The sequence below is a fragment of the Halichoerus grypus genome, chromosome 2 (genome assembly GCF_964656455.1).
Source record: "Halichoerus grypus chromosome 2, mHalGry1.hap1.1, whole genome shotgun sequence".
Taxonomy (NCBI): Eukaryota; Metazoa; Chordata; class Mammalia; order Carnivora; family Phocidae; genus Halichoerus; species Halichoerus grypus.
Genome location: NC_135713.1, coordinates 166850053 through 166876716, shown reverse-complemented (window position 1 = coordinate 166876716; position 26664 = coordinate 166850053). Strand labels below are relative to the sequence as shown.

At 43.3% G+C, this 26664-nt stretch overlaps 2 protein-coding genes across 2 annotated transcripts in view; one reads left to right on the top strand and one right to left on the bottom strand.

Moving 5' to 3' along the window:
- Nucleotides 1-9879: 9879 nt before the first annotated feature.
- On the top strand, nt 9880-16177 carry CRYBA1 (crystallin beta A1). Its single transcript, XM_036122130.2, has 6 exons — nt 9880-9917; nt 11346-11410; nt 12740-12858; nt 14080-14221; nt 15010-15152; nt 16003-16177. Exons 1-6 carry the CDS (start codon nt 9887-9889, stop codon nt 16148-16150), a joined length of 648 nt encoding a protein of 215 aa, XP_035978023.1. The 5' UTR covers nt 9880-9886; the 3' UTR covers nt 16151-16177.
- A 2904-nt stretch (nt 16178-19081) lies between these two features.
- NUFIP2 (nuclear FMR1 interacting protein 2) overlaps nt 19082-26664 on the bottom strand; it is a 31031-nt gene continuing 23448 nt past the window's right edge. The window contains exon 4 of the mRNA XM_036122131.2: nt 19082-26163. Coding sequence (XP_035978024.1) covers nt 26111-26163 — 53 coding nt within the window. The 3' untranslated portion in view covers nt 19082-26110. The remainder of the gene's footprint in view (nt 26164-26664) is intronic.

Below are 26664 nucleotides of genomic sequence, written 5' to 3'. Positions count from 1 at the left end.
GAGAAGGCTCAAAGCCGGACTTTGTGAAGATCTGTAGAAAGAGTCGCTAGCTTTCAGTTGCCCCACCTTCCCACGCACTGCGTGGTTCAAACCCTCCGGGAGATAAGACTGTGTGGACTTCGAATCAGAAGGGCAGCTGGAGACAGCCCACCAGGCACAGAGGAGGGGGGAGGCGAGCTGCTGAGCTGAGAGCAGGAAGAGGAAGTGAGAGTCTGTGCTACACCTGTCCCCTTCCACCCAGCTCCAGAAAACTAACAGCCAGAGATAATCATTCTCAGCAGAGACTGAACCAACCCAAGGAAAATACCTACAGATACTGATCCCAACAAAAAAACGGTTGACCACCTCTTGTCCTATAATGAAACTTTCCTGTTGACCATATTCACCCAGGCATCCAGCACTTCTAATCAGCTTTTCCCAAGCAGCTTCCAGCCAGATTTTTCTTGAATAAGAAAGGACATCCACAGGGGCGCCTGGGTGGCTCAGTCAGTTGAGCGGCTGCCTTCGGCTCAGGTCATGAAGCCCAGGGTCCTGGGATCAAGTCTCGCATCGGGCTCCTTATTCATCAGGGAGCCTGCTTCTCCCCTGCCTGCCGTTCCCCTTGCTTGCGCTATCTCTCTGTCTCTCTCTCTCTTGCTCTCTCTGTGTCCAATAAGTAAATAAAATCTTAAAAAAAAAAAAAAGCCTCCAACATAAAAAAAAAGCCTCCACAAAACAAACAAACAGAAGTAAAGGAACCCAAAGGGAATAGAGATAACGGAGGATGAAGAAGAAAACTTCAAAGAAGGAACAATATCCTCAGAGAGATACACGAAAATATTACAGCTATGAAACAAGAATAGAATGCTTTTTAAAATGAAACAATCAGAGAGAACAAAATTGGCTCTTGGACATTAAAAACGTGATAGTTAAAATAATAGCTTTGGTAAAAGAGTTTGTGGTAGACACAATAATAGACCTCCAAAAATGTTCACACTCTAGCCCCCGGAGTATAGGATCCCACAGGGCAAAGGGGCTTTGCAGATATGATAAAGGAACTTGAGGTGGGGAGAGTAGGCTGGATTATTTGGGCATGTAATCACCGTGTCCTTGTGAGAGAGGCAGGCAGGGAGAGTCAGAGAGAGAGAGAGATTTGAAGAGGCGATGCTGCTGGCTCTGAAGTTGGAGGAACCCTGAGCCAAGAAATGCAGGCAGGCTCCGGGAGCTGGAAAAGGCCGAGCACCAGATTCTCCCCCAGAGTCTACAGAAGGAATGCAGCCCTGCCTACAGAGCTGGGAGATCCAAAATTTGCGTCCTTGGAAGTCACGGTGCTTGTGGTGATTTGCTATAGCAGTGAGGGGAAACTAACTTCGGAGCAAAAGCCAAAATCAAACAGATCTCTTCGATGTCAGAACAAAAAGACAAAGAGACAGAAAAATAACACAGAACTATAAGGAAGCTGGGGTATCGGGTCAGGAGGTTCAACGTCCAACCAATAGAAGTTGCAGACAAAGAGACATTTTAAACAGAGGTCAGAAAATGATCAGAGAATAATGCAGGAACATTTCCCATAATTGAAAGACATACATTTCCTGAAGGTTGAGTCTACCAAATGCCCAGAAAAATAAAGCAAAAAGATTTTCACCGAGGCAAAGCCTCAAGAAATTCATCTTACTGGGGATTAAAAAAAAACAACTCCAAAAGATTCTAGAAAGAAAATAAAGTCTCCTACAAAGGATCAGGAATCAAAATGGCACCACACATAAAAGACAAAGGAGAAATGCCCTCTCAGTTTGTAGAGAATTAGCCATCTATACTCAGCCAAACCTTCAATCAAATGTGACTATACAAAAATACATTTTTACACATTTTGATCTTAAAACATTCATCTCCACGCACCATTTCTCAGGATGCTATTAGAGAATGTGCTTTACCAAATCAAAAAGGTGAACTATGAGGGGCACCTGGCTGGCTCTGTCAGCAGAGCATGTGACTTCTTGATCTCGGGGTCGAGAGTTCGAGACCCACGTTGGGTGTAGGGCTTACTTCAAAAAAAATTAAAATAAAAACAAAAAAGTAAACTATGAGAGAAAGATATGGAATTCAATCCTGGAGCACAGCACAGGGGATTCCCAAGATGTTTGCCAAGAGAAGTCTCTGGGCAGTACCTGTGCAGCAGCATAGAAAGAAGATTCTTCCGGGGCGCCTGCGTGGTTCAGTCAGTTAAGGCTCAGCTCTTGGTTTTGGCTCAGGTCGTGATCTCAGGGTCGTGAGATCCAGCTCTGCGTTGGGCTCTGCACTCAGTGGGGAGTCTGCTTGAGATTCTCTCTCTCCTTCTCCCTCTGCCCCTTCCCCCCAGCTCTCAAATAAATAAATAAATCTTTAAAAAAAAAAAAAGAGGAAGAAAGAAATTTCTTCAGACTGTAACAGGACGACAGAGGCTTCCAGACAGAGGTTTCCAGGGGGAAAAGATGGAGCCAACAGAGGATCTGAGAAGGTCGAACATGCAGAATATTGTATTAAAAGGTATTTAATGAAAACGCTGGAAAACTGAACCTATGAAAAAATGAGTTTATTTTTAACTCCAGGAAAAGCAAAACATGGTTCAAAACAGGAAATGTGGGGCTCCTGGGTGGCTTAGTCAGTTAAGCAACTGACTCTTGCTCTCAGGGTCGTGAGTTCAAGCCCCACATTGGACTCCACACTGGGTGTGGAGCCTGCTTAAAAAAAAAGAAGAAATGTTATCATGTGTTATTTGGTCCAGTAATAAACAATATTTACAAAGTCATAGAAACAGATTCACTGAATATTGATTTAAGCGAAATTTATAATATATCTGTAGGAGGACGGGGAGGGGAAAAGAGCTGAAATCCTATCTGCCAAGATAGGAAATCAATATATAACATCTAAAATCAATGAATACCAAAAGAAAAACAAAAAGAGTTGACAGAGCGAGCCTCTAAGGAGTAGGGCTGCTGAGTTTGTAAAAAAACATTTATTATACATCTTTTATTAATATATGATTTAAGTTACCTATGCTGTAATAAAATAGATGAGTTACTTTTTTAAAGATTTTATTTATCTATTTGAGAGAGAAACAGAAAGAGAGAGAGCATGAGCGAGGGGAAGGGGACAGAGAGAGAAGGAGAAGCAGGCTCTCCGCTGAGCAGGGAGCCCAATGCAGGACTCGATCCCAGGACCCTGAGATCATGACCTGAGCCGAAGGCAGCTGCCTAACTGACTGAGCCACCCAGGCGCCCCACCCAGGAGCCCCAGGAGTTACTTTTTAAAATACTATAGACAAGAGGGGGCTACTTGATTAAATGAAGTTCTCTTTTTTTAAGCTTAGCAACTTTTTTATTTGTATTTTTTAAAGATTTTATTTATTTATTTGAGAGAGAGTAAGAGCAAGAGAGATCACAGAGGGAAAGGGAGAGGGAGAAGCAGACTCGCCGATGAGCAAAGAGCAGATGTGCGGCTTGATCCCAGGACCCTGAGATCATGACCTGAGCTGAAGAAAGATGCTTAACCAACCGAGCCACTCAGGCGCCCCTTAAATGAAGTTCTTAAGAAGGTGGAAAGGGTGTTATCCAGGACAGGAAACGGTGAGCGTCCGGGGCAGGCGGTGAAGAGGCGAGCATGGCTGTAGAAACAGTGTTGGGGTTGCAGGTCCTGTGGGCTCCAGCGGTGGGCAGCGAAAGAAGGCCGTAGCTGATGAAACAGGATATAAGGTCTCCGGCTGGAAGAAAAGGGAGTATAGGTAGGTGAATAGCAGGAGGAGAACACAGAACAAGATGCAAGCAGGGACATTTTGGCTGAGACGTTAAAGTAATAGATATCAGAAACCCCGCTATGGGTTTCTGTTATGTGACACTTACCGGAGAGACCACTCTGCAGAAATTTCAAAGGAGGTGTTTGAGAACTGATTTGATGGCTCTTAACCCTCCCTTCTTACCCTGAGGATATATAGACTCAGAGAGATGAGAGGCAGAACTTGGAGACAGTTTTTGGACAAAGCTTGTGCTGTGAACCCCACCACCCTTCAGGGGAAGGAGTGGAAAGAGTTTCACCTCAAGAAAAGGAGAAGGCTCCCAGGCCCATGGGGAATGCCTGCTATGTGTCCCTCCAGTTAGAAATCCAAAGGTTAGACATTGGGCTGGACAACTGCTGAGGGATGAGGGAAAGAATTTGCCCTGGCAAAGTACACGCGAGTGTTTCCCGTAGACCGGAGGTGGGTCGTGCCTCAGAAGGAACCGGGATGGGGCTGGAGCAGATTCAGTCCAATAGACGTCCTGGAGGATTGATGGGTCTTCGTCAGAATGAGTCTAGGCCCCTAGTGGAGATGTGTAGACCGAGGTCAAGGCTACTGCAGGTGGGGGCTCTCCCAAGAACCACTCAGCGCCCACAAGACAGGCAGCTTGGAAGCGTTAGAAGGTACAGAGTGTGAAGCATCTTACCACAGGACCATCAGGGAAGAAAGATTCTGCTCTCTTTCCTCTCCCATTCCCTCCAGCCCTGGGAGGATCAGAAACCAGTGAGTGAAGGGAAGAAGGAAAAAAGAGAGCGCGTTCCCGGGTTGCAGGCTTTCTGTCTAAGGTGGGTCCGAGCTGGGGTGGCGGGGAGAAGACACGCCTTTGAAAAGACATTGAGGTTTGGGTTACGACTGAGTGTTCTAATTGAAAAGCGAGGCTGTCTTTGTGATTGAAAGTCACCCTCCAAGTTTTTATGACCCGAAAGTGACCGGAAAACTCAGGACACTGCCCAAGTTTCCATCTGAGACAAGGGAGAGAAACTAGTGCTCTGAGGAGTGGGGACGGAAGCGGGGGTGGGGGGGAGGGGGGCAAAAGAAAAAAAGAGAGAGAAGAAAAGAAAGAAAAAAAGGAAGGAGCAGAGCAGGTGAAAGCAAAGTTGCTTTTATGGCTATCCCCGTGAGCCACGCTTGTTCACACGAGTGAAAGGCAAGAGACTCCAACATGGTAAAGAATATAGATTTTGGCACCAAAGAGGAATGAGTTTGTAATTTGGCTCTGCCACTTCCTAGCTATGTGACCTTGGGTAAGGGACATGACCTCTCTTAGTTTGTTTTTCCTAGTGTAAGAAGAGTTAGTTAAGCTAATCTCACATAGTTATTTGGAAGTTATAGGAAGATTATATAAGATAACATTTGGGAAAACACTGAAAAATATATTCTCGGGGTGCCTGGGTGGCTCGGTTCAGTGGCTGCCTTCGGCTCAGGTCATGGTCCCCAGGGTCCTGGGATCGAGTCCGGCATCGGGCTCCCTGCTCAGTGGGGAGCCTGCTTCTCCCCCTGCCTTCCACTCCCCATGCTTGCGCGCGCTCTCTCTCTCTGTCAAATAAATAAATAAAATCTTAAAAAAAACCCACAAAAACATATTCTCTTCCATTCTCCTCTTCGTTATGGGATGTGGGCCCGGGTATGCCAGGGAAGGCTTTCTAAAGACAGTGACTTTTTGCACTGACTTTTCCAGAGGATGGAAGAGAAGCAGAGAGGCAGAGGGGCATCACGGGATGCTCTAGACAAAGATGAAGGGAGACCAGGATTCGCAGAGAACGGGCAGGACATCCGGTTAAGTTTGAATTTCAGATAAACAGCAAATAAGCTTTTAGTATACAAAAATGTTTGGAACCTATTTATACGACAACATATTCATTGTTTATCCGGAATTCTTATTTAAGTGGGTGTCCTGTATTTTGATTTGCTAACTCTGGCTTCCCTCAGTGAGACCGGGTTGAGCTGCTGGGCCGTGGGGAACAGAATGGGCTGGGCGTCCCCCGTTCGAGAAGGCCTGTCCTCGTACCTGTTTTCTAAGTTTTGTGGGGTTTCAGCTGAGAGGACAGGACTTAAGCTGCAGTGTCATGAGATTTAGTGAGACTGAACCGAACTGAAATGCTACACACCAAGGGAGCCCGAGAGGGAGGCTGGCCCTCAGGACAACAGCATCCCAAGCAGGTGGGCATTCTTTGCTCCTGGACGCAGAGGAACGGGTGCCCAAAGCAAGTGCTCAGAAAGAATGGGAGGCTCGGGATTCCCCCCACATTCTCTCCCAGCACTTGTGCCTTCTCAGGCCCAGCCAGGCCCTGGCTCTCCCGCTAGGGCTAGGGCAAAACGGGTCCCCCAGAAGCAGCCCCTTGTGGGGGAGGTAGGTGCCTGCTGAACGCTGACTGAGCCCTTTGCTTTGTACCCATCCTGCTTATTCCCAAACAACAGAAGTGCTGCTCAGCCGCCTGGTCAGCCCCATTATGCTCTTGCCACAAAGTGCTGAGTCCAGGGGCTGCCCTGGCCCCATGACCTCACCCCTTCTGCGCTGGGCCTCATCCTCATCCTCATCCAGAGGCAAGGCCAGCAGTCCAAGCCGTCCATAAGATTCTACTGAGCATCTTCCATGCGTCGTCTGCAGCCCTAGTCTTGAGGCGTGCGACGTTTAAACTGAGCAGGTGGCATTTGGAGGGCTGTCTCGTTCCCCTGAAGGGCCTTCATCACCTTCGAATCAACGGCCCATCCCGCTGGACAGCCAGTCGCCCCAGGGTGCTGAGAACACAGTTCACAATCCACGTCCCCAGTAGAGCAGGGCCCTCAGAGAATGTGACAGAATGTACGGCTAAAATCAAATAAACACACACACCACCCACCAATAACAACAACAAAACCCATATAAACAAAAGTATTGGGAAAAAAGAAAAACTGAATGAATGTGGTCTTTTCCAAATTCAAAGAAAACATTCATCTGTTCCATTTTTCTAAGATCTTTGCTGCTTGCTCCCACTTGTCTCCGTGAGAATCTGGCACAAGGCGGTATCTGATTTGGGACGATCGATAACCTAGTTGCCACTTACTGAGCTCTGAGTACCTAACGCGGCCCTAAAGACTTCGTCTCCCTCCGTCCGATGACAATGACTCAGGTAGGTGGTATCACCCTACTCTACGCCAGAGACGCAGGGCTGCCCAGAGGAAGGAATATGGTGTTTGGAGTCAGACGTGCATCCAAGTCGCTGCTGGGTTCCCTGAGCCAGGACGTGGCCCCTCAGAACCTCAGTAAGCTCGTAGGTAAAGTGGGTATTATAATGATCTCCTTCACGGGGTTGTTGTGAGGATAAAGGAGGTCCTGTCTAGATCACAGTAAATGCTCAGGACGCTGTAGGTATTGTTATTAAGGCTGAACAGGGAGAGACTGACATCCCGCTTGGGAGAAGGAATTGCAAGCTGGTTGTTGCGCTCATTTCCACTCCTGGAGCGGCTCTGCCCTGACTTTCCTGGAAAGAGACTGTGGAGGTGGCTGAAGCCCCCAGGCTGTAACCATCAGAGGGGCAGAGGAAGCAACAGTTCCAGACAATGCCAGAGGGAGAATCCTCTAGAACTTGGTTACAAATCATATCTTCTCCAGCTTCCTCAGGCTTCAGGTCATTGAGGAAAGCAGGACAGGCTAGGGCGGCTCATGACGCCAACCATATTGGATGGATATTTGTAAATGGTTCACCCAATAACCCCAACTCCCGCCCCACCCCCTACACGCACAATAGTTTTGTGTGTGTGTGTTTGGGCTTTTTGATCCAACATAAGAGCCCCACTTTTCTATAAAAAGTAAAAATTGGCTCGATCAGTCTTTGTTGTACTAACACTTAAATGGGGTGGCACCTGAGTGGCTCAGTGGGTTAAGCGTCTGCCTTCAGCTCAGGTCATGATCTCAGGGTCCTGGGATCGAGCCCCGCGTCAGGCTCCCTGCTCCGCGGGAAGTCTGCTTCTCTCTCTCTCTCTCTCTCCCTCTGCCCCTCCCCCTCCACATGCTCTCTCTCACTCTCTCTCCCTCTCTCAAATAAATAAATAAAATCTTTTTTAAAAATGGGGTGTAAAGCTCCCAAATGAAGACGCTGAGAGTATACAAAGCACAAACACAGCGCAAGCAGGTCAGTTGTCACAGGGTAAGGGCTACTTCAGTTACTTCTGTGCCCCCCGAGGTACAAAACCTCATCAGAGGATGTCATTCATTTATTCATCCATTCACTCAAAACATATTTACCCAGCTAGGAGCTATGCCCAGAACGGAAGATACAATGATGAACAAGACAGAGGAAGTCCCTGCCTTCCCAGAGCATGAAGTCCAGTAGAAGAGGCAGATAATTAAACAATTCGGCTTCTTTCTTTTCAAAAATAGCTTGAGTGATTTTGATAGCAATTGTGTTCACGTTGTTCAAAACTCAAAAAGTACAGACAAATATACCGTGAAAAGTTTTATCCTCTACCTGAGCCCTGGTGCCTCAGTTGCCCTCCTTGGAGCCCAATATTTCTAGTTTTTAAAGTATGTTCTACAGCATCACCAATGCAATAGTTGAAGAAGTACAGGGTGCCATGAGAGCACGTTGCCAGTCCGGGGGGCCAGGGAATGAACGAGTGAACAAATGACCAGATAGGTGTTTCCCTAAGACCCTAATTCTGTGCATGAAGAGAAGGAAAGGTGAGGAAGAGCCACCAGCCACGGACAGCTGGTCCCTTAATCCCTCGCACGGCCACCAGCCGGCCAGAGCCTGCCATGATCCCCAAGGCAACTCTGTCCCTTGCCAGCCATTGATCTAGACATCCCCAATTAATCAAGCAGCAAAAACGTCCAGGGTGGCACACCAGCCTCAGGCCTAGGTGTTTGGAATGTTCTGCTCAAATCTGCAAATACTCGTGTCTATATCAGAACTCGCCCCCTGGGTTTTGGTTCTACAAAAAGGGCGCTCCAACAAATCTTGAGTCACAGGCTGGACCCGACTGGCAGAGGGATTGGGAAAACCTTACTGGGAAAAGTTTCTTCCTCTCTCCAAGCTGCTATGGAATTTTCTACATTATCTGTCACCAGAAAGAGAGGAGGGTAATAAACAATAATAAACCTGTAATGTGTCAGGTCGATATGATCTCCTTTTGCAGGGTTGAGAAAGGCGGAGCGACTTGCCCAGAATCACCTAGCCAGGAGAGCTGGGAACCGAACCCACGTTTGCCTGCCTCAACGCTCTCCTCACCCTTGCGTCTCATAGTAGCTGTGATAATTGAGCAACACCTCGGGGCTCCTGGGGAAGCCCATGATTCCCCTGCACTCCTCTCCCCAGATGCCCTGAACCTCCAGGGAGAAATCATCGGAGCCTTTAGGGTACTAAAGGCAGAGCGCCTTGGGAACTGTGGGATTTCCAAGGTCCTGAAACCATATAGTAACAACCCCAAAAGATTCACTGGCCCCAGATTTTAAAATAAAACTGCAAAATTAAAATGAATATTTGATACAATAGCCACAGAGAGATTCATGTCCACTGAAGTCAACCATTATTGAATTCAACTCTTACAGATTTCTTTTTTTTCATTTAAATTCAATTAATTAACATATAATGTATTATTTGTTTCAGGGATACAGGTCTGTGATTCACCAGTCTTATCAGATTTCTATATAAGTATACTATAATAAAGATTCCTGAGAATACAGTGAACCTTTTTTTTTTTGGTCCAAATAAAGTTCAGAATTTTTACGGCCCTTCCACATTTTTTCAAAGCAAAAATGTCTATCATGGGTGGGAAATGTTGGCCGTGACGTGGGGTCCGAGGAAGGTCCCAGGGCAGCACGAGGAACTTGGAGAAGGGTAAGGGACCAGCACTCACACAGAGACCCGTCCTCACCTCGCAGCTGTTCCTGAGATCAAGACCACGGCCGCCAAGGTCTGCAGCCCCCAGCCTTGCCCTTTGGATTTCTGTTTCTCCAGTTTAAACAAAAGCCTGAGGGATGCCTGCCCAGCAGGCTGAGCCACCAAAGCTCTGGGGATCAGGGAGAACAAAAGCCGAGGGAAAGCAGAGTGCTGACAGGGCCTGAGGCCCTCAGCCGCAGGGCTATAAAGAGCAGGGCCGCAGAGGAAGTGGCACCAGATGGAGACCCAGACTGTGCAGCAGGAGCTGGGTGAGTAGAGCCCTGCAGGGTGCCCTGGCCCTTCCATTCCTCCCCCTACAGACACACGCCCAGGAAGGGGGCCCGGTTTTTCTCCGAGCCTCCTGGCCTGGCTGGAGAAGAGTGGGGAACTCTGGGGGAAGGCAGCCTTCTCTTGCCGCCCCAAGAAGAGTCATTTATATGGCAGTGAGCCCTGGCCTCGCCATCAGGGCTGGGAGGGTGCCTGGGGCTCCAGGAAATGAGCAGGCTCCCAGGGCATAGGCAGAAGGTCTGGGGGTCAGAGGTGCAGAATGGAAAGATGTATCGCAGAGTTTACATATGCATCAGCCCCTGGGCCTGATACCAGCCAGAAAGAAGGGCTACAAATAGGCTGTTTTGAGCCTGTCTTCTTCCCTCCTTCCCTCCCTCCTATCCTTCCTTCCTTTACCCTTGCTACCATCTTTTCTATCTACCTAACCTCTGTGAGCCTCAGCATCCTCACCTATAAAATAGAGAGGATGACACCACTACCCTCACAGGCTTGGTGTCAAGATTAAATGTATTAATGCGTACCAAGCATCTTGAACAGGGCCTGGCGTAGAGTGAGCCATTGTTAGCGATCATCACCCCACTTTTCTTTTTTTTTTTTTTTAAAGATTTTTAAAAATTTATTTATTTGACAGAGAGATAGCACAGGTAGGCAGAGCGGCAGGCAGAGGGAAAGGGAGAAGCAGGCTCTCTGCTGAGCAGGGAGCCCGATGCGGGGCTCGATCCCAGGACCCTGGGATCATGACCTGAGCCGAAGGCAGACGCTTAACCGACTGAGCCACCCAGGCGCCCCCACCCCACTTTTCTTGCTCACTTTCCTTCCGTAATTCTTTTTCAATGCCACACATCCCCCACACCCACCCCGAACGGCCCGGACTTGGGCCCAGCACGGCCCGCACCCCTCAGTCAGGAGACCCAGGCCCTGCCACTGAGGGGTCCACCCGGGACACCTTCGATGGACAGACAGATCGGTACTCTGACGAGTGCTGGGAACCGGGAGAGAATGGCGGCGGGGTGGCGCGTGCGGCCGGTCGGCGGTCGGCGTGAGGCTGGGGGGAGCCGGGGGGAGGGGACCCCACGCCGCGGGTGGACTGGATGGTCGCCAAGGACTTTACACTGGGGTAGGCCAGACGGAGCCAGTGCTGCCGCCCACAGGGGGCACCTGGAGACAGGCAAGGGGGCGACGGCCACATAAATCAAGAGGTCGCGCAGCCTGGGTGGCCCGTCACCTGCATTGTCGCTTTGAATCCTCCGGATAACTGCGCGTAGAAGCTCTGTCTCCGGGAAACAACGGAGGCTCAGCCAGCGAGCCGCCCAGCCGGGGCCCCAGCAAAGTCTATCTACTGGACTCGAAGCCCCTTTTGCTTCCTCCTGCCCGGAGGCCATGTCACTGATGGGTGTCTTGTCTTCCAGAAACCCTTCCAACCACCAAGATGGCTCAAACCAACCCCATGCCGGGGTCCGTGGGGCCATGGAAGGTAAGCTCACTCCCATCATGCGGAATACTGAGCAGTCCCACCGGGCAGGGCATGAGACGCCGCCACAGTGCAGGCCCCGGGCCTGTGCTTTTCCATGGGGCAATGACCCACGGATAATATACCAGTTTTAGGGGAAGAGTCGACCCAACTTCCAGATGTTGTCTCAGGAAGGAGCTTTCAGAATGCCCCATTCCGACAGAAGGATGACCCTGGAAGCCCGTGATGGGTGGAAGATGATACCTAGTTTTCTAGGTCACCTCTCCTCCACACTACTAAAATCATCTTTTTTTAAAAAAGATTTTATTTATTTATTTGAGAGAGAGAGAGCACGAGCAGGGGGTGTGGCAGAGGGAGAAACAGACTCCCCACTGAGCAGGGAGCCCAACGCGGGGCTCGATCCCAGGACCCTGGCATCATGACCTGAGCCGAAGGCAGACGCTTACCAACTGACCACCCAGGTGCCCCTAAAATCATCTTAAAACAGAGCAGCCCAGGGGCGCCTGGCTGGCTCAGTAGGTGGAGCCATGCACCTCTTGATCTCGGGGTTGTGGATTGGAGCCCCACGTTGGGTGTAGAGATTACTTGAAAATAAAATAATAACAAAAAGAATAAAAAAAATAGAGCAGCCCAGAGTGGAATATGCTGCCGTGGAGAAACGGGTCCAGAAATGAAGACAGATTTGCCACCAGATCCCAGACCAGGTCTCCTGACTCCCAACATGAGGTTGATGGTACCCATTGCCTGAAGTGGCCGATCCTCAGCTTTTCGCTGTTTTCCTCAACACCCCTACCCTCTTCACTGGGTCAACTCTGAGGACAGTTCACAGCTTTGGGTGTTTGTCCTCTAGCCAGGTTCAAGAGCCAAGTTCTAGTTTAAGGTATGAAAGGGGTTTATCACAATTCTCCATTTACACTGTGCGTTTCTGTAGTGGATGTGGCTGGAGAAGATAAGAAATAATCCACAGGAAGGCCTGGGAGTCCCAGAGTCCGGGCCTCTGGGCCACACTTACACAGGAAGTATGGTGGAAGAAGAGTCCACAAGTCCTTGGTCTGTCCACTGGGCCCGGTGTTATTCCTGGCAAACCATTCCTATCATAAACCCATCCCCACACTTCATCCCTAGCCTGAGCATGTAAACACCACCAACCAGTGGTATTAATCCAAGCCCCTTCCTATCCTGTCTATACCGGAAGAGACCCTACCAGACATCCTGGGCTATAGCTAGTGATGAAAAACACAGGGTCGGACAAAAGTTAAGCTCTTGACCTGGGCCTCTGTTCTTCCTGATGTACCACGTTCTAACTCTGTTTCCCCATTCAATTCCATTCAGATAACCATCTACGACCAGGAGAATTTCCAGGGCAAGAGGATGGAGTTCACCAGCTCCTGCCCAAATGTCTCTGAGCGCAGTTTTGATAATGTCCGGTCTCTCAAGGTGGAATGTGGCGCGTGAGTATGGACCTCAGCAGAAACCCAGGGCCCTTATTTGTGGTCTCTGTAGACATGCGGCCATAAAGATGGGGATCAGGGAAGAAAGATGCCCCCCAGATTCTAATCCGTTCTGGGAGAGACCTCCATATGGAAGTAATCTCAAAAGAAATCACTACATGTGTAATTTAGTAACTCAAAGCTAAAGGAACATGAGGTTCCTAGTGGCTTAGTATTCGCTTTGGGTGGGGGAGGCTTTAAAGAAATGTAGACCATGGGGAGGGGCAGTGACAGTCATCAGATCTGGGGCCTCTAGAGCCCACATGCTGCTACCTAGGATTCTCTCAGAATAGCCACAGGACCCTTTAGTTTGTCTTGCCTACAGAAAATAGAGGAAACCTTCAAGCTGCAACCTCTTTCCCGATAACTCCCTAATTTCTCTGTGTAAAAAGAATCTCAACCCCAGGACCTAAGAGCCATATTAGGTCCCAGTTAGTCTTTGAGGAGTTTCTTGTTGATGATTGATTTCTTTGACGAGTTGGACTCTTGTTTTGTTTTCTGACTCTTTGGCAGGATAGTTGAGGCCTTTACCATCAGCCTGAAAACACAAGGAAAGGACTCTCCTTTGGCCTAAGCAAAACGGGCTTTGTACTTGGAGAAGCTTCCACAAGTCGTGGGCCACCAAATTGAGCTAACCCTTTAAAGGGAGTAAAATACTTTAAGGTGTCATTGGAAACTGAGACTTGGCTGTGAAAAGTTGATCTGAGGTGTTTTAATAAATAAGGAATAGGTGTGTAACAGCAGGAGTAAGAACCCACAAAGTTAAAAGGAAAACAAGAGACTAGTAACCCATCAGCTGCCGGTTTGCTTCCTTAGGAAGAAGCCAGTAGGTTTGGCTGGAGCCAGAGCGATAGTCAGTCACTAGATCCTGAACCTGGAGCTCCAAGTAGAGAATAATGGAACTTGGAGAGAAAGGAAATATAATTTTAGACTGACTTTGCTCATACACATTGCTCAGGTCAGTGAAGCAGACCCTTTCAGCGGATAATCCCAAAACAAATATTACATTTACAAACCTATTAATGTAGCTGCCAGCTCATTCCCCACCTCTTGTGACATGGCTCTATTGGAATTGGCTTGATATTTTACCGGACTTTTAACATGTAAAACAAAAGATGCCTTCTCCCTGAGGCCACATAGGCTCTGAACCCATGAACAAACGCCACTACTTGTCTTTGGCAGCTGGGTTGGTTATGAGCATACCAGCTTCTGCGGGCAACAGTTTATCCTGGAGAGAGGAGAATACCCTCGCTGGGACGCCTGGAGCGGGAGTAATGCCTACCACATTGAGCGCCTCATGTCCTTCCGCCCCGTCTGTTCAGCTGTGAGTCCCTGCATTTTTCACTTCCGTGCGTGTGGGGGGGTGGGGCAAGAGAGGGTGCATATGGCCTGACACTTAGTGCTACTTCTCATCAGTTATGCTGAAATGCAGCAGGAAGGACAAAAGTAAAAAAAGAGAAAAGAAAAACACTGGTCCCTCTGTTTCTAAATCTGCCATTTGGTTTTTCCCTAGTAGAAGGTATTTTCATTGAGCTAAAAGAGTGGCAGGAAGTGGATACTCAAGAGCCCACATCTTCAAAAGTGCAGTAGGATAACTAGTAAGAGCTAGTTTTGCCTGTTTTTGTACTTCATACGGGTTAGTCTCTGCCTTAATGGTTGCATAGTATTCATATCCCCTAGTGGACTTTAGGTTATTTCCAACACCGTATACACACACATACACACAGGCTTGCTTTTTCTAGTAATTTCTGTGATCTTTTCTCACATTAGTGAATATTAATCCCTTGGTTGGCTGTGTGTTGCAAGTATTTTTTCCCACTCATATTTTCTTCGTCGATCTTTTGTTGTTCCATAGTTCCATCAGTTATTTGTACATTTTAAATGTTATGGTTATTACATTGGACTGGACAGGATTGAGTAGTTCTTACCTCCATATTGCCTGAAATATTTTTACATTCAATGATCATGTACTTCCTTCTGTAAACCAGAAGAGTCTTGAATTTGAAAAATATGCTAATTAAAAAAAAAAAGAGAGAAAAATATGCTAATTAAAGAATTAAGACAGCCATTAACAGTGGTACCAAATAATTTAAAAAATTTTCTGGATTACAGAATCATAAGGAGTCTAAGATTACCATCTTTGAGAAGGAAAACTTCATTGGACGCCAGTGGGAAATCTGTGATGACTACCCCTCCTTGCAAGCCATGGGTTGGTTCAACAACGAAGTTGGTTCCATGAAGATACAATGTGGGGCGTAAGTGCAAAAACAGGGTTGGGGCACTTTTCAAAGTAACTCTTGCAAATGTAGACCTTGTGAATATTAATACATCAATGGTTACATCTTATCAGATTTCATACATTAGTATATTGATTTGGCTGGCACATTCTAGTTATTAATTTTCAAATTTCAAGTTGTTGGTACCAACTATCACTTAAGGTCAGTTTTTTCCCCTCTCAAATATTTCTCTCTGGAATTACGTTGACTACTCTTTTACCTTTTTTAAAAAGATTCATTTATTTGAGAGAGAGAGTGCATGTGCATTAGCAGGGGGCGGGGCAGAGGGAGAGGGAGAGAAGCAGATTCCCCACTGAGCATGTTGCTCCATCTCACGACCCTGAGATCATGACCTGAGCTAAAATCAAGAGTCAGATACTTAACCAACTGATCCACCCAGGCACCCTCTTTTAAAAGTTTTTTCATGGGGCGCCTGAGTGGCTCAGTCGTTAAGTGTCTGCCTTTGGCTCAGGTCATAATCTCAGGGTCCTGCGATCGAGCCCCACATCGGGCTCCCTGCTCAGCCGGAAGCCTGCTTCTCCCTCTCCCACTCCCCCTGCTTGTGTTCCCTCTCTCGCTGTGTCTCTGTCAAATAAATAAAATCTTAAAAAAAAAGGTTTCTTCATAATAGAGATTAATTTTCAACTAGCTGTAGCCATACTAGCTGTAGCCATATTATGCTCACAGAGCCTGGCACTTAGGATGGCTGTTGTTTTCTAAGCCTAAAAGCATTCTGTACCGATTGTGTTGAGGAAAGAGGCTCAGGTTTTAGGGTACTGACCACGTTCCTGACTGGTTTTAATAATCTACTGTGCTTTGGATTTTCTAGCTGGGTCTGCTACCAGTATCCTGGATACCGTGGTTATCAATATATCTTGGAATGTGACCATCATGGAGGAGACTATAAACACTGGAGAGAGTGGGGTTCTCACGCCCAGACTTCCCAGATTCAATCAATTCGCCGTATCCAACAGTAGTGGATTAAAAGCTCCAAGTAAGAGAAACCTTGCTAAGCAATCTAGAATGAGTTTTATGTTAGCTGCTGAAATCCACAATAAATGTCATTAAAAAAAAAAAACTGTGTAGACTGAATTAACTACCATACTTCTTTTTTTCAAAGATTTGTTTGAGAGTGTGCACGTGCAGTGGGGGAGGGGCAGGAGGAAAGAGAAACTTAAGCAGACTTAAAGCTGAGTGCAAAGCCCAACTCAGGGCTCTATCTCAAAACTCTGAGATCAGGGCCCTGAGATCACAACCTGAGCGGAAACAGATGCTTAACCGCGCCACTAGGTGCCTCTTTAAGTAGGCTCCACACCCAGGCCCAACGTGGGGCTTGAACAAGTCCTGAGCCAAGAGTCAGACGATTAACCAACTGAGCCACCTAGGCATCCCACCATACTTTTATATAAATCACATCTATAGGGCTGAGAATTTTTTTTTTTTAAGATTTTATTTATTTTTTGACAGAGAGATAGCAAGAGAAGGAACACAAGCAGGGGGAGTGGGAGAGGGAGAAGCAGGCTTCCCGCGGAGCAGGGAGCCCAATGAGGGGCTCAATCCCTGGACCCTGGGATCATGACCTGAGCCGAACGCAGAAGCTTAACAACTGAGCCACCCAGGTGCCCCAAGGGGCTGAGAATTTTTAAAGACAAACTTCAATAAAACCCCAAATTCCCTTTTGTATCCTTGCAAGTCACTCACCAGGCCAAGGACAGTTACTCCCTAACTCAAAGAACATAAAAGCATATGAAATATATCAATCTAGTGTTTTTACATCTCTTCCCCTCATTCCTTACTCTAATATGTTGATGTTAGCATTGATTTTTTTCCACTTGTGACAAATCAATCATACACAAACTTAGGAAGTGTCTCAAATCTGCATTGCCACAGGGGTGCCTGGGTGGGCTGCCTTCGGCTAAGGTGGTGATCCCAGGGTCCTGGGATCGAGCCCCACATCGGGCTCCTGGCTCAGTGGGGAGCCTGCTTCTCCCTCTGCCTCTCCCCCTGCTCATGCTATCTCTGTGTCTCAAATGAATAAATAAAATCTTTAAAAAAAATATGCATTGCCATGGATTTCTACATAAAGTTACAAATAAATCCAGAATCTTGGCAACTTATTCTAGTTGCTTAATTGCTTAGCTCAGTTTTGGCTTATTTCAATTGGAAGAACATAAGGTTCAGTGTGCATGCAAAGAAGTAGGATAGCTATTCTCACAGATCATTTTTAAATATGCCAATTCTAAGCACTTTGATAACCTGTATGATTTGTCTTAAAGCAATGACATATGACCCATGGTACACTTAAGACTTAATTTGTACATGTGACCCTTTGAAAAAATATCATTATGTCACAATCTTAGATTTCAGATTTTTAAAAAACTTAAAAAGCACACAAAAGATAACACAAACACCTCAGAAACTTTAAAATTTTTTATTCAACAATGTACACTTATTGTCTCTTAATTTGATCTACAAATTTCTCAAGGTTTTATTTTTCTGATAAAATAAGTAAATCTGGGTATGGATGTAGAGTGTTTGTAATTTATATTTTTGAAACACTGAACATGGAGTAAGACATCAATAAAGGAAGATCATCATGTAACTGACACTTCCTCAGAATCCATGACATCAGAAACAGCTATGGCAAATACTTAAGCAATTAGCAAAAGGGTAAATTTCTGGCCACTGTTCTTTTACCTAGAAAAGGCCTATCTTTTTGACTGGGCAAAACAAACACACAAAAAAAATCTTAATTGGGAGAGGGAAGGAAAAACATCCTCCAACATAATTGTAGTCCACTAATTATCCTTTCCCGAAGATCAAGAAGAGGTAACTCAGCTCCTAAGTGCTGATGCACACAAGACAGAAATTACTTTGCTCCTTCATTCAACATGTTCTAAGACTGAACATAAGTGAACTGACAGATGCTGAGGAGTAGCCACAGTCATCTATGATGCTGCACTCCCGCATTTCTGCCTTTTAAGGCCAGGCATGATGGGCTACCTTTCCAATCTTGACTATAAGATTTAGTTTTTGACTGTCACTTTCAGAAGGAAGGCTTTTGCTGTTTTCAAAGTCAACAACATACATGAAGGGCACACTTGATGACAGAGAGTAACCCTCTTCTAAACATAGGAAAAAACTTACAATCAGAAAGATTTCCTTTATATCTAGGAGCATGGGGAAAATACCATTAATAATATCTTCTACTTAAACTTATTTAGCCTCTTCTATAAAAGTTCTAAGGAGATTAAAAAACAATCTTTTAAAAGATGATTTGACAAACCTGGCCAGTACATCTACACAATCGTTTAAAGTACACATATATGTGGAGTAAAGCTACTTAGTACATGCAGACTGCAGCAATTTAACCAAATTCGCCCAGTTTCTAAACTTTATTCTAATCAGCTTGGGCAATTTTTAAAAGATACACATTATCTTTAAAACAACCTGTGCTTTATCTTTAAACAGCTGAATGATCCTAATCTCAAGTCATTCATTCAGTAAAACCAAACATACACTAAAGCAATAAAGGGAAAAAGGTTATCCTACCTTTAAACCAGGCTTAAGACACAGAATCGTCACAGAACTCCATGTGGTAAAGGTCCTTCCCTCCTATTTGAGTTACCTCCCATTTCTATTTGATCAAATAAACCAACGTTTCCACGAGGAAGAGCATCCAAAAGTTTGTAAAGCTGATAAAACTGCCCTGTTTCAAGAAAAGCCCTTTAGTAGATACAAGTCCAGCTCTCATTTAAAGTTTATTAAAATAGGTGCCAGTTTTCCTCTCTTCTAGTTCTACTGATGAGCTAGACCAGAACTATTACTTTGAGCCATGTTTCTAAAGATGGTAAAGCTAAGAACAGCAAAGTAATAAGGATAGGTCACTTTTGGTAATGACACACAAATTAAACTTTCAAAACATGTGCATAGCTTTATTCATCTACTTAGATCTAACCTTTTCATGGAGCTTCAGCAAAATTCGAGTGTGCAAAATGCATTTCTAAAACGTAATGCAAGCAAAGCTTTTCACATTTACACTGGCAGGAAATACAGAGAAACTAACAAGTCACATTAGGGAGAGTTCAGATTTTTTTTTTTTTTAATGACAAGAATTGCACAGTTCATTATTTTGAGACAATTGTTGCAGACATAAATACTTAAAATTTTCTAAGCCAAGGTGCTTTAACAATAAAAATTTTTAAGTTGGAAAGAGCCAGTAACTCGGATCATAGCTCACAAAGAATTCCAAATTAAAGTGGACTCCATTATCTCCCTAGATTTTGCAAACAATGCTTTTTATAACACTTTTTTATAACACTAAAGGAGACCGCAAGCTGAAACTTTTTTCAAAGCACACAAGAAATGGTGTCATCACATTACTTGAAGAAGGTGCTGAGGGGGTAGGGAAAGGGAGTGAAGAATCCTTTTACTATTTCCCACTACAGAACAGCCACTAACAGATTAAGAACAAAAAAAAGAAACAACAAAAAAACTAAATCAAATCACTTCCCCAGTTTATAAAATAGTTCCAGTTTGTGACAAGATCTATAACTTTAAACAGAGAGCACCAGTTGGGCGATAGAATGAGCATTTCATACTGCATAAAAATTAGTGAGGTGGTAAGAACCATCAACTATCTCAGGCATTACTACATGGCCTTTCCAAACTTTTTTTAATATACATGCAAGGCACATTGATATAAAAATAGATCTCTGGCCAACAAACATATTAAATAAGCAAATTAAAATTTTGGCTTGGCAATATTGGCAACATCAAAATATAACCAGATAGCTTTGGACCACATATCTTTCTCATATTCCTCCACCCCATTTGGTGTTTTCTCCTCCATTATTTTGGGTTCAGTCTCCTTCAAGTTTGGGTATGTGCTTGAGAAAATGACTTTTCCTCTCGTCAAGTAGCATTCTTACTAAAGTTTCTCTTTGCTAAGTAAAAATATACTAGAGAAGCAAAATAGCTGAGTTTTGATTGATTTGATTACATCAAATTCGATTGGCTCCGGATGGCATTATTTCTCCTCTGTATACAACAAAAAAGTCCCCAGCTTATATAGTAGACAATTGTTTTCTCTCTAAGATAAATCAGCAACAAACCAATGATACTTCCTTTAAACCATTCTTCCCAAATCCTCTTTTCGAGGCAGAGAGGGAATAAGAGAAATAAAATTAAGATTTAAAAGATTTTCAGTAGTAGAAGACATTTTAAGGCCAAAAAGTGTTAATACTAACAATTTTTATTTTCCTAAGTTATTGCCCTTCATAGGCCAATACCATAAATAGTTTATTTGTACTGATTCCCTCCTGAAGAAAATTTAATTCATTCACTTTTGTTAGTGGCTGTGCTACAGGAAAGGTCTTCAAAGCAACTTAGAAAGGTGTGGTATAGAGTAATGTAAAAAGTGCATCACATTCTTGATTTTCAGTTTCTCATAGCAGCAGCAGGATTAATCCAAGACAGAAAACAGTTTTATTTTCACTCTAAAAATGCAACAACTCCTAATGAAATGTATTCAAGATTATGAATCCCTCCTCTATAGAGGATAAATGAAATAGACTAATAACAGACAGACAGGGGCAAACTAAAGGCATTCATTCGTATTTACATATTAAAACCATTTTTAACACCAAATCTTTACATCTAGCAAAAGAAATGTTTAAGAATAAAAGACATTACTAAAGCAGTATCCATTTTTTGGAGCCTTTGCTTAGCACCTGAGGAAAAAAGGGCATATGGAAAGCTATATAATTTACCTCAAGTTGGTTTCTTGGTCTGTAGAGTAAAATTCTGATATACAACGAAAGTGAAACTGAACTGGAAAATGTCTGTAGCTATTTTAATAAGGCTGTAGAAAAGGGATACTGCATTGGAATATGTTTGTAGCTATTTTAGTAAGGCTGTAGAAAAGGGATACTGCAGTATAAAATGGCTTTAGAACTCTGGACACAAGCAAAATTTTATGGATAAATAGGAAGTCTGAATCAGCAATCCCAACACATGTGAGTGAGGATGGCTGTTCCATAGGTTTCTTGCCCACAACTGCTATTTGACACTCCCAGTAATGCAAAAGCAACATACCATTCATGCTTCACCGGGTGATTCTATTATGCAGACAACTTAAAATCCTATTTATTCTTATTGAGTAGCAAAACAGTGTGAAATTTAATTTAAAACTCAGTAAAGCAGTGCACTTGAGGGGAGCCAATGATTTATCATTCTTTAAACCGACCCAGGGTGGTCCTGGCTCTCACGCATCTGTAGATTTAAGTGTATTTAAAAAGAACATTTTAAGATACTCAAAGCATAAGCCCATCTTCCTCACCATAAAATCCTGGTGCTCTGTTGATTAATCACATTAATAAAAATAACATCAGTATTAAGAACTAAGGATAACCTACGCATCTGCAAACTTAGAGCAGCTATTATAGATACTTCTAATCTTGTCCTCTGACCCTCTCCTTTAAACAAATGATCAATACTCTGGGGAGGAAAAGACGAGCAAATCCTACCCTCTTTCAAAATGCAGCAGTTTGGTTATGGGTAGGATTACCAAAGGACACTGCCCAGTCAGAATCTAACTCAACTAGTACAACATCATCATAACAGACCTGATTATAAAAATTATTGTCCATAATATGTACCTGTCCTACTAGTCTATTTTGCAGTTAGCATAGGTATACAAGGATCATGTGCTGAGGATACGGCCCAGTGGCATAACTATATTCCTAATCCTTGGAAATGGGACTTTCAAACCTATTTCTCTGAAAAAAGCCTTAACAGAATGACTCCCTCCTTATTTACAATTTAAAATCAAAGTCCTCTTGCAGTTTTCCTTGCCTGTGGCCATTGAGTAGGACATAAAATTTCACACTATGGCTTTTTGTGTTTGAAAGTTTTCAGAAGATAAACCATTAGATGCCTCCAATTGGGTTAGCAACAAGACTAACAACCAAGTATGAAACTACCGCTGCTATGTAATGTTTTGTGAAGAAACACATTTTGTATTGTGAACAATACTCATAACTGAGGTTTGCCGTATTTTCCCTAGAAACTGTTATTTGAAAAACCAATGCAGCACTTTTTTTCCTTTATAAAGTTTTTGCAGATTCTCAATGACTAGGTAAGCAGATGATTAAGGAGAACAGCAAAATTCTAAAATGGATATACCTTCTCCAGCCATTTATTCCAAGAAAAAACAACTGGCATTAACAAATTCCTAATTATTGTCTATCCCCTCCCAGAAAGGAGGAGGCAGGGCTAACTACAGATGCTGTAAATATACTTTATGTGAAAGTTCATTACTAAGAAAGTCAGAGGAAAGCCTATGCAATTAACTTCAGTTCAGCAAAGTGGGGGTGAATAAAGAGAAAGATAAATACACCCTGTCTTTTGTGGGGAAGGGGAATTATTCAAGACATCTACAAGAAGAGTGGTATGTGACACAGAAGCCTACAATCAAGACAGTTTTAAAAAGAAATCTTCACCCATAATTAGTATCTTCATAGCTATTAAAAAAATAGGTCATGATTTCATTCTTAGTGCCATTTTTCAAATACTACCCTTTTAAGGATTAAAACCACCTGACTTTTATTCTGTGTAATGAAAACAAATGGCACAAAATAAATACAAGTTCATTCTCTGAATACTAATATAATGTCTTACACACAATCATTTACTAATTTTTTCTATCTCCCTCTGTCCCTCACACATACATACACTACACACACACACACACACACACACACACACACACACACACACACACACACACACACACACACACTCCTTTTTCAGTCTTTATAATGGAGGGATGTTAAAAATCCCCTCTAGACTGTATTTGGTTTATGCTACAGTACTAATACTCTGAGTTGAAGGAAAATTCTTTATACCAAACAATAACACATTGATGTTATTTAAATGTGCTAAATTAATCACAGCTGAAGTTTGTTTAGAAGCTTACACAAAAATAATCAGAAAACAGATCAACTCTTAAGATTTTTTTTAATAAGTGCTCTGTAAGGAATTGTGTGAGGACCTAAGGAGAAAGATTGCGACAAGTAGAGTTAAGTGTTACCAAACAGCACAAAGGAGATTTGTCCCAAAGTCCTGCTTGTACCTAGGCAATTAAGTCCATTAACCCAATGCCCAAAAATACTGACAATTAATATGATGGGGCACTAGGGTTCCCAGAAAGAGACATTCCTAACTATATACCTCTAACCATATAATTAAGGAAATTTCAGTGGAGAAAAATCAAGGTGAAATGTTGCATTGTTTCATTTAGAAGTGAGACTCTCAAAAACCTTTGGACAAACAGATAAGGGATACATTCTCTTTTTTGGCTTCTCTAAACATGGAGGCCTGAGGGCTGTGGAAGGGAAGTAGGAAAGCAACAAGAGATTTCTAAAGACATTTTTTAAGTGTTGCTTCTAAATTAAAAAGCCCAATTCAGATGGGGACTGTTTTTTTTTATTTTATTTTTAAATATATATTCATTCAACCTCTATGTCACAAACCCAGAAAGTTTCTTGTGAGTTGTGAGACAGAAGAGCTTTTAAATTCCAGGCAAGCAAAATGGACGTTTAAAAAAAGAAGGGGGGTGGCAGGGGGAATCTGGCCCTAAGGCGACAAGTGGTTACACAAGGCAATTGAACACACAGCAGAACTTTAAAACCTATAAAACAAACTGGAGTCTTTTTGTCCTTTAATCACCTTATATCTTTTTTTTTAACTTTTTGAAAATTTTTATTTAAAAAAAAAACACAAAAACACAGACTTCTTTCACTTCAGTATGTGGTATGTTGCATTTTCCAGTTTGTTCAATGCTTTAAAGCTCAAGGATGCCTCTGCTTTCAATTGTACATGGGCCTGAAGCATCCTAGCTTTTGGCAAGCAGGCAGGAGACTCAACAAAAATCAAAATAGGAACAAGGCAGACTAAATGCAGGGCACATCTGTAAACATATTATACATTTGAAAATTACAATATCAGTAAAAGTGATACAGTTTACAGGTGAAATGAAACTATCTGGAACTGGCCTACCACAAGTTTCTGAACCTGGACTGATACAATAAGTTATTATATATATATATTATGTATAAAAAGTTTTGTTTACATCAAGTGGAATTGGCAATCCATGCTTATACTTTTAAAATCTAAGCAGGGCAGAAATCCAGACTAAAGATATTTTCTCTACTCTATGTTGAGTCCAACAGCTTCGTTCACAAACTACTTGTTAAAAGTCTCAAATAATCAACAAAACAAGAAAACTCATCCATACTACAATCGCTCAAAACTGGACATTTCTTAAGCAAAGGGTTTGAGCAAAAGTAGGTACCTTCTCCCCCAAACACCCCAGGGGATCCAGTCTACTTTTATTAGAAGACTACACCTCTCTATATAAATGCCCTGCTATTTTAACCTGTATTTGACATACATGGATATACTAATTTCTGTGTGTGTGTGATGTGATGCTATGTCAGGCCAGAGAACTTGTTTTTATGCCACTAACATCACCCAATCTTAAATTGGACCCTTAGTTTCTGCACACACACAAAAAAATTTATTTTAGCATGCTATATACAAGCTGCAGTGCAACAGGATGGCAATGTGATGATAAGACAGGGCTAATGCTCTTCTCTGCCCAAAAGAAAATTTCCAGAATTTCACATTATTTTCCTTAAAAAACCCATTTTGCTCTAGTAATAAAATATATTTATTAAGATATAATTAGAAGCTAATAAGCTCAGAAGTATAGTTTGCATGAAAACACACCTTCTATAGGCAGGATTTATTACCTCCTCACTGGCTAAAAACATGAAAAGTTTATAGTTTTCATGGAAAATTTTCTTCCCCTTTTAGATATTTCCGAGAAATTAAAAGAGAATTTACAGAAAGGTACAGAAGTTTCTCTTTAGATGTTCAATGAAAAACAAGGAAAACAGCACATTTAGTGTTAGTGACAGAGAGCAAGTCTGGAGCACCTACAGTTGAAAAGCAGAATATATTTTTGCTCCCACTTATACAATTACATTAAAATATGGGCAAAGGAATATTTTTCCATATTAAATATCTAAAGCCAATTGTTTGTTCTGTAACTTTTCCTTAAATGACACTCATGGATTCTTCACTTGTTAAAGTCCAGTATGTAACCAAAGCCAAGTGAACTATGTACCACCAACTATTCCAGAATTATAGAACTTCAATGCCCTCCCCTTTTCCCACCCCACAAAAAATAAAAGGAAAAGAAAGAAAATATTTCCCCAACACCCCACAGAGGCTGCTTAACTCCTGGCAAGACATGCAAATCATATTCGCTAAAAAAAAAAAAAAAAAAAAAAAAATATACCCTTGCAAACTTCAAGGCATTTATCCAGCATTCTCGCAGGGCTCAAAGTATAACCAAAAGATCAAGGGAGGAGTGGGGGAAAATGGTGAATCATTCTGGGCTCCCCGTGATTAGTGTATCACTTTAGTCACAGAACAAGATACAGAGATCTTTTAAGTGGATTTGCCTTTCCAGTGGGTCATTTGTTGCCCAAGTTGATGACAGCAGGAACTTTAGAACCACGCTTGTTAATAAGTCTGTATTCATTAATCACTTGCATTCACACTTAAAAACAAAAACTAACAAAAGAAAAAAGAAAAAAAAAACTATTCAGTACCGGAGATTAAATAACCATGTGTAGTCTCTTGAAATAAATTTGATTCCTTAAGAAGTCTAATTACTTTCAGTTGCCTTTTTTTTTTTTAAATAACTATATATATATATGTATATATATATATTTGTATATATTATCCTGTGATTCTACTTATGGTTCCTCTGCTGCGTTGAAGATCTAGGAGCATAAAAGCCTTGTGTCCCCCATGAACGGTGGCTCTAATGCTGCAGAAAGGTTACAAATAGGCAGTCTGGTCCTTCATTGATCTGGACTATCCATGGCTTCATTGTAAGTGATTATCCTTTTGGGATCTGGAGAGAAGGTTAAAAAATAGATACATAAATAAAAATAAGGTCTGGAATGCCAAAAAGCCCATATTCCAATAACAAATTCCAAATAACCATCATCATTTTAGCTGCCCTTTTTATGAAAACACAATTTAAAGACCACTTCTTTGGGGCACCTGGGTGGCTCAGGTCGTATCTCAGGGTTAAGATCGAGCCCTGTTTTGGGCTCCACCTTGGGCTCTGCGCTGGGTGTGGAGACTGCTTAAGATTCTCTCTCTTGGGGGCCTGGGTGGCTCAGTCGGTTAAGCGTCTGCCTTTGGCTCAGGTCATGATCCCAGGGTCCTGGGATCGAGCCCCACGTCGGGCTCCCTGCTCAGTGAGAGCTGCTTCTCCCTCCCTCTGCCTCTCCGCCCAGCCTGTGCTCTCACTCTCTCTCTCAAGTAAATAAAATCTTAAAAAAAAAAAAAAGAGGGGCGCCTGGGTGGCTCAGTTGGTTAAGCGACTGCCTTCGGCTCAGGTCATGAT

What these genes read in the sequence shown, in the direction of transcription:
- CRYBA1 (XM_036122130.2), top strand. Translation starts at nt 9,887, where the DNA reads ATGGAGACCCAGACTGTGCAGCAGGAGCTGG. An exon ending in GACTGTGCAGCAGGAGCTGG is followed by an intron (nt 9,918 to 11,345) that starts GTGAGTAGAGCC and finishes CTTGTCTTCCAG; the next exon opens with AAACCCTTCCAACCACCAAG. An exon ending in TCCGCCCCGTCTGTTCAGCT is followed by an intron (nt 14,222 to 15,009) that starts GTGAGTCCCTGC and finishes TCTGGATTACAG; the next exon opens with AATCATAAGGAGTCTAAGAT.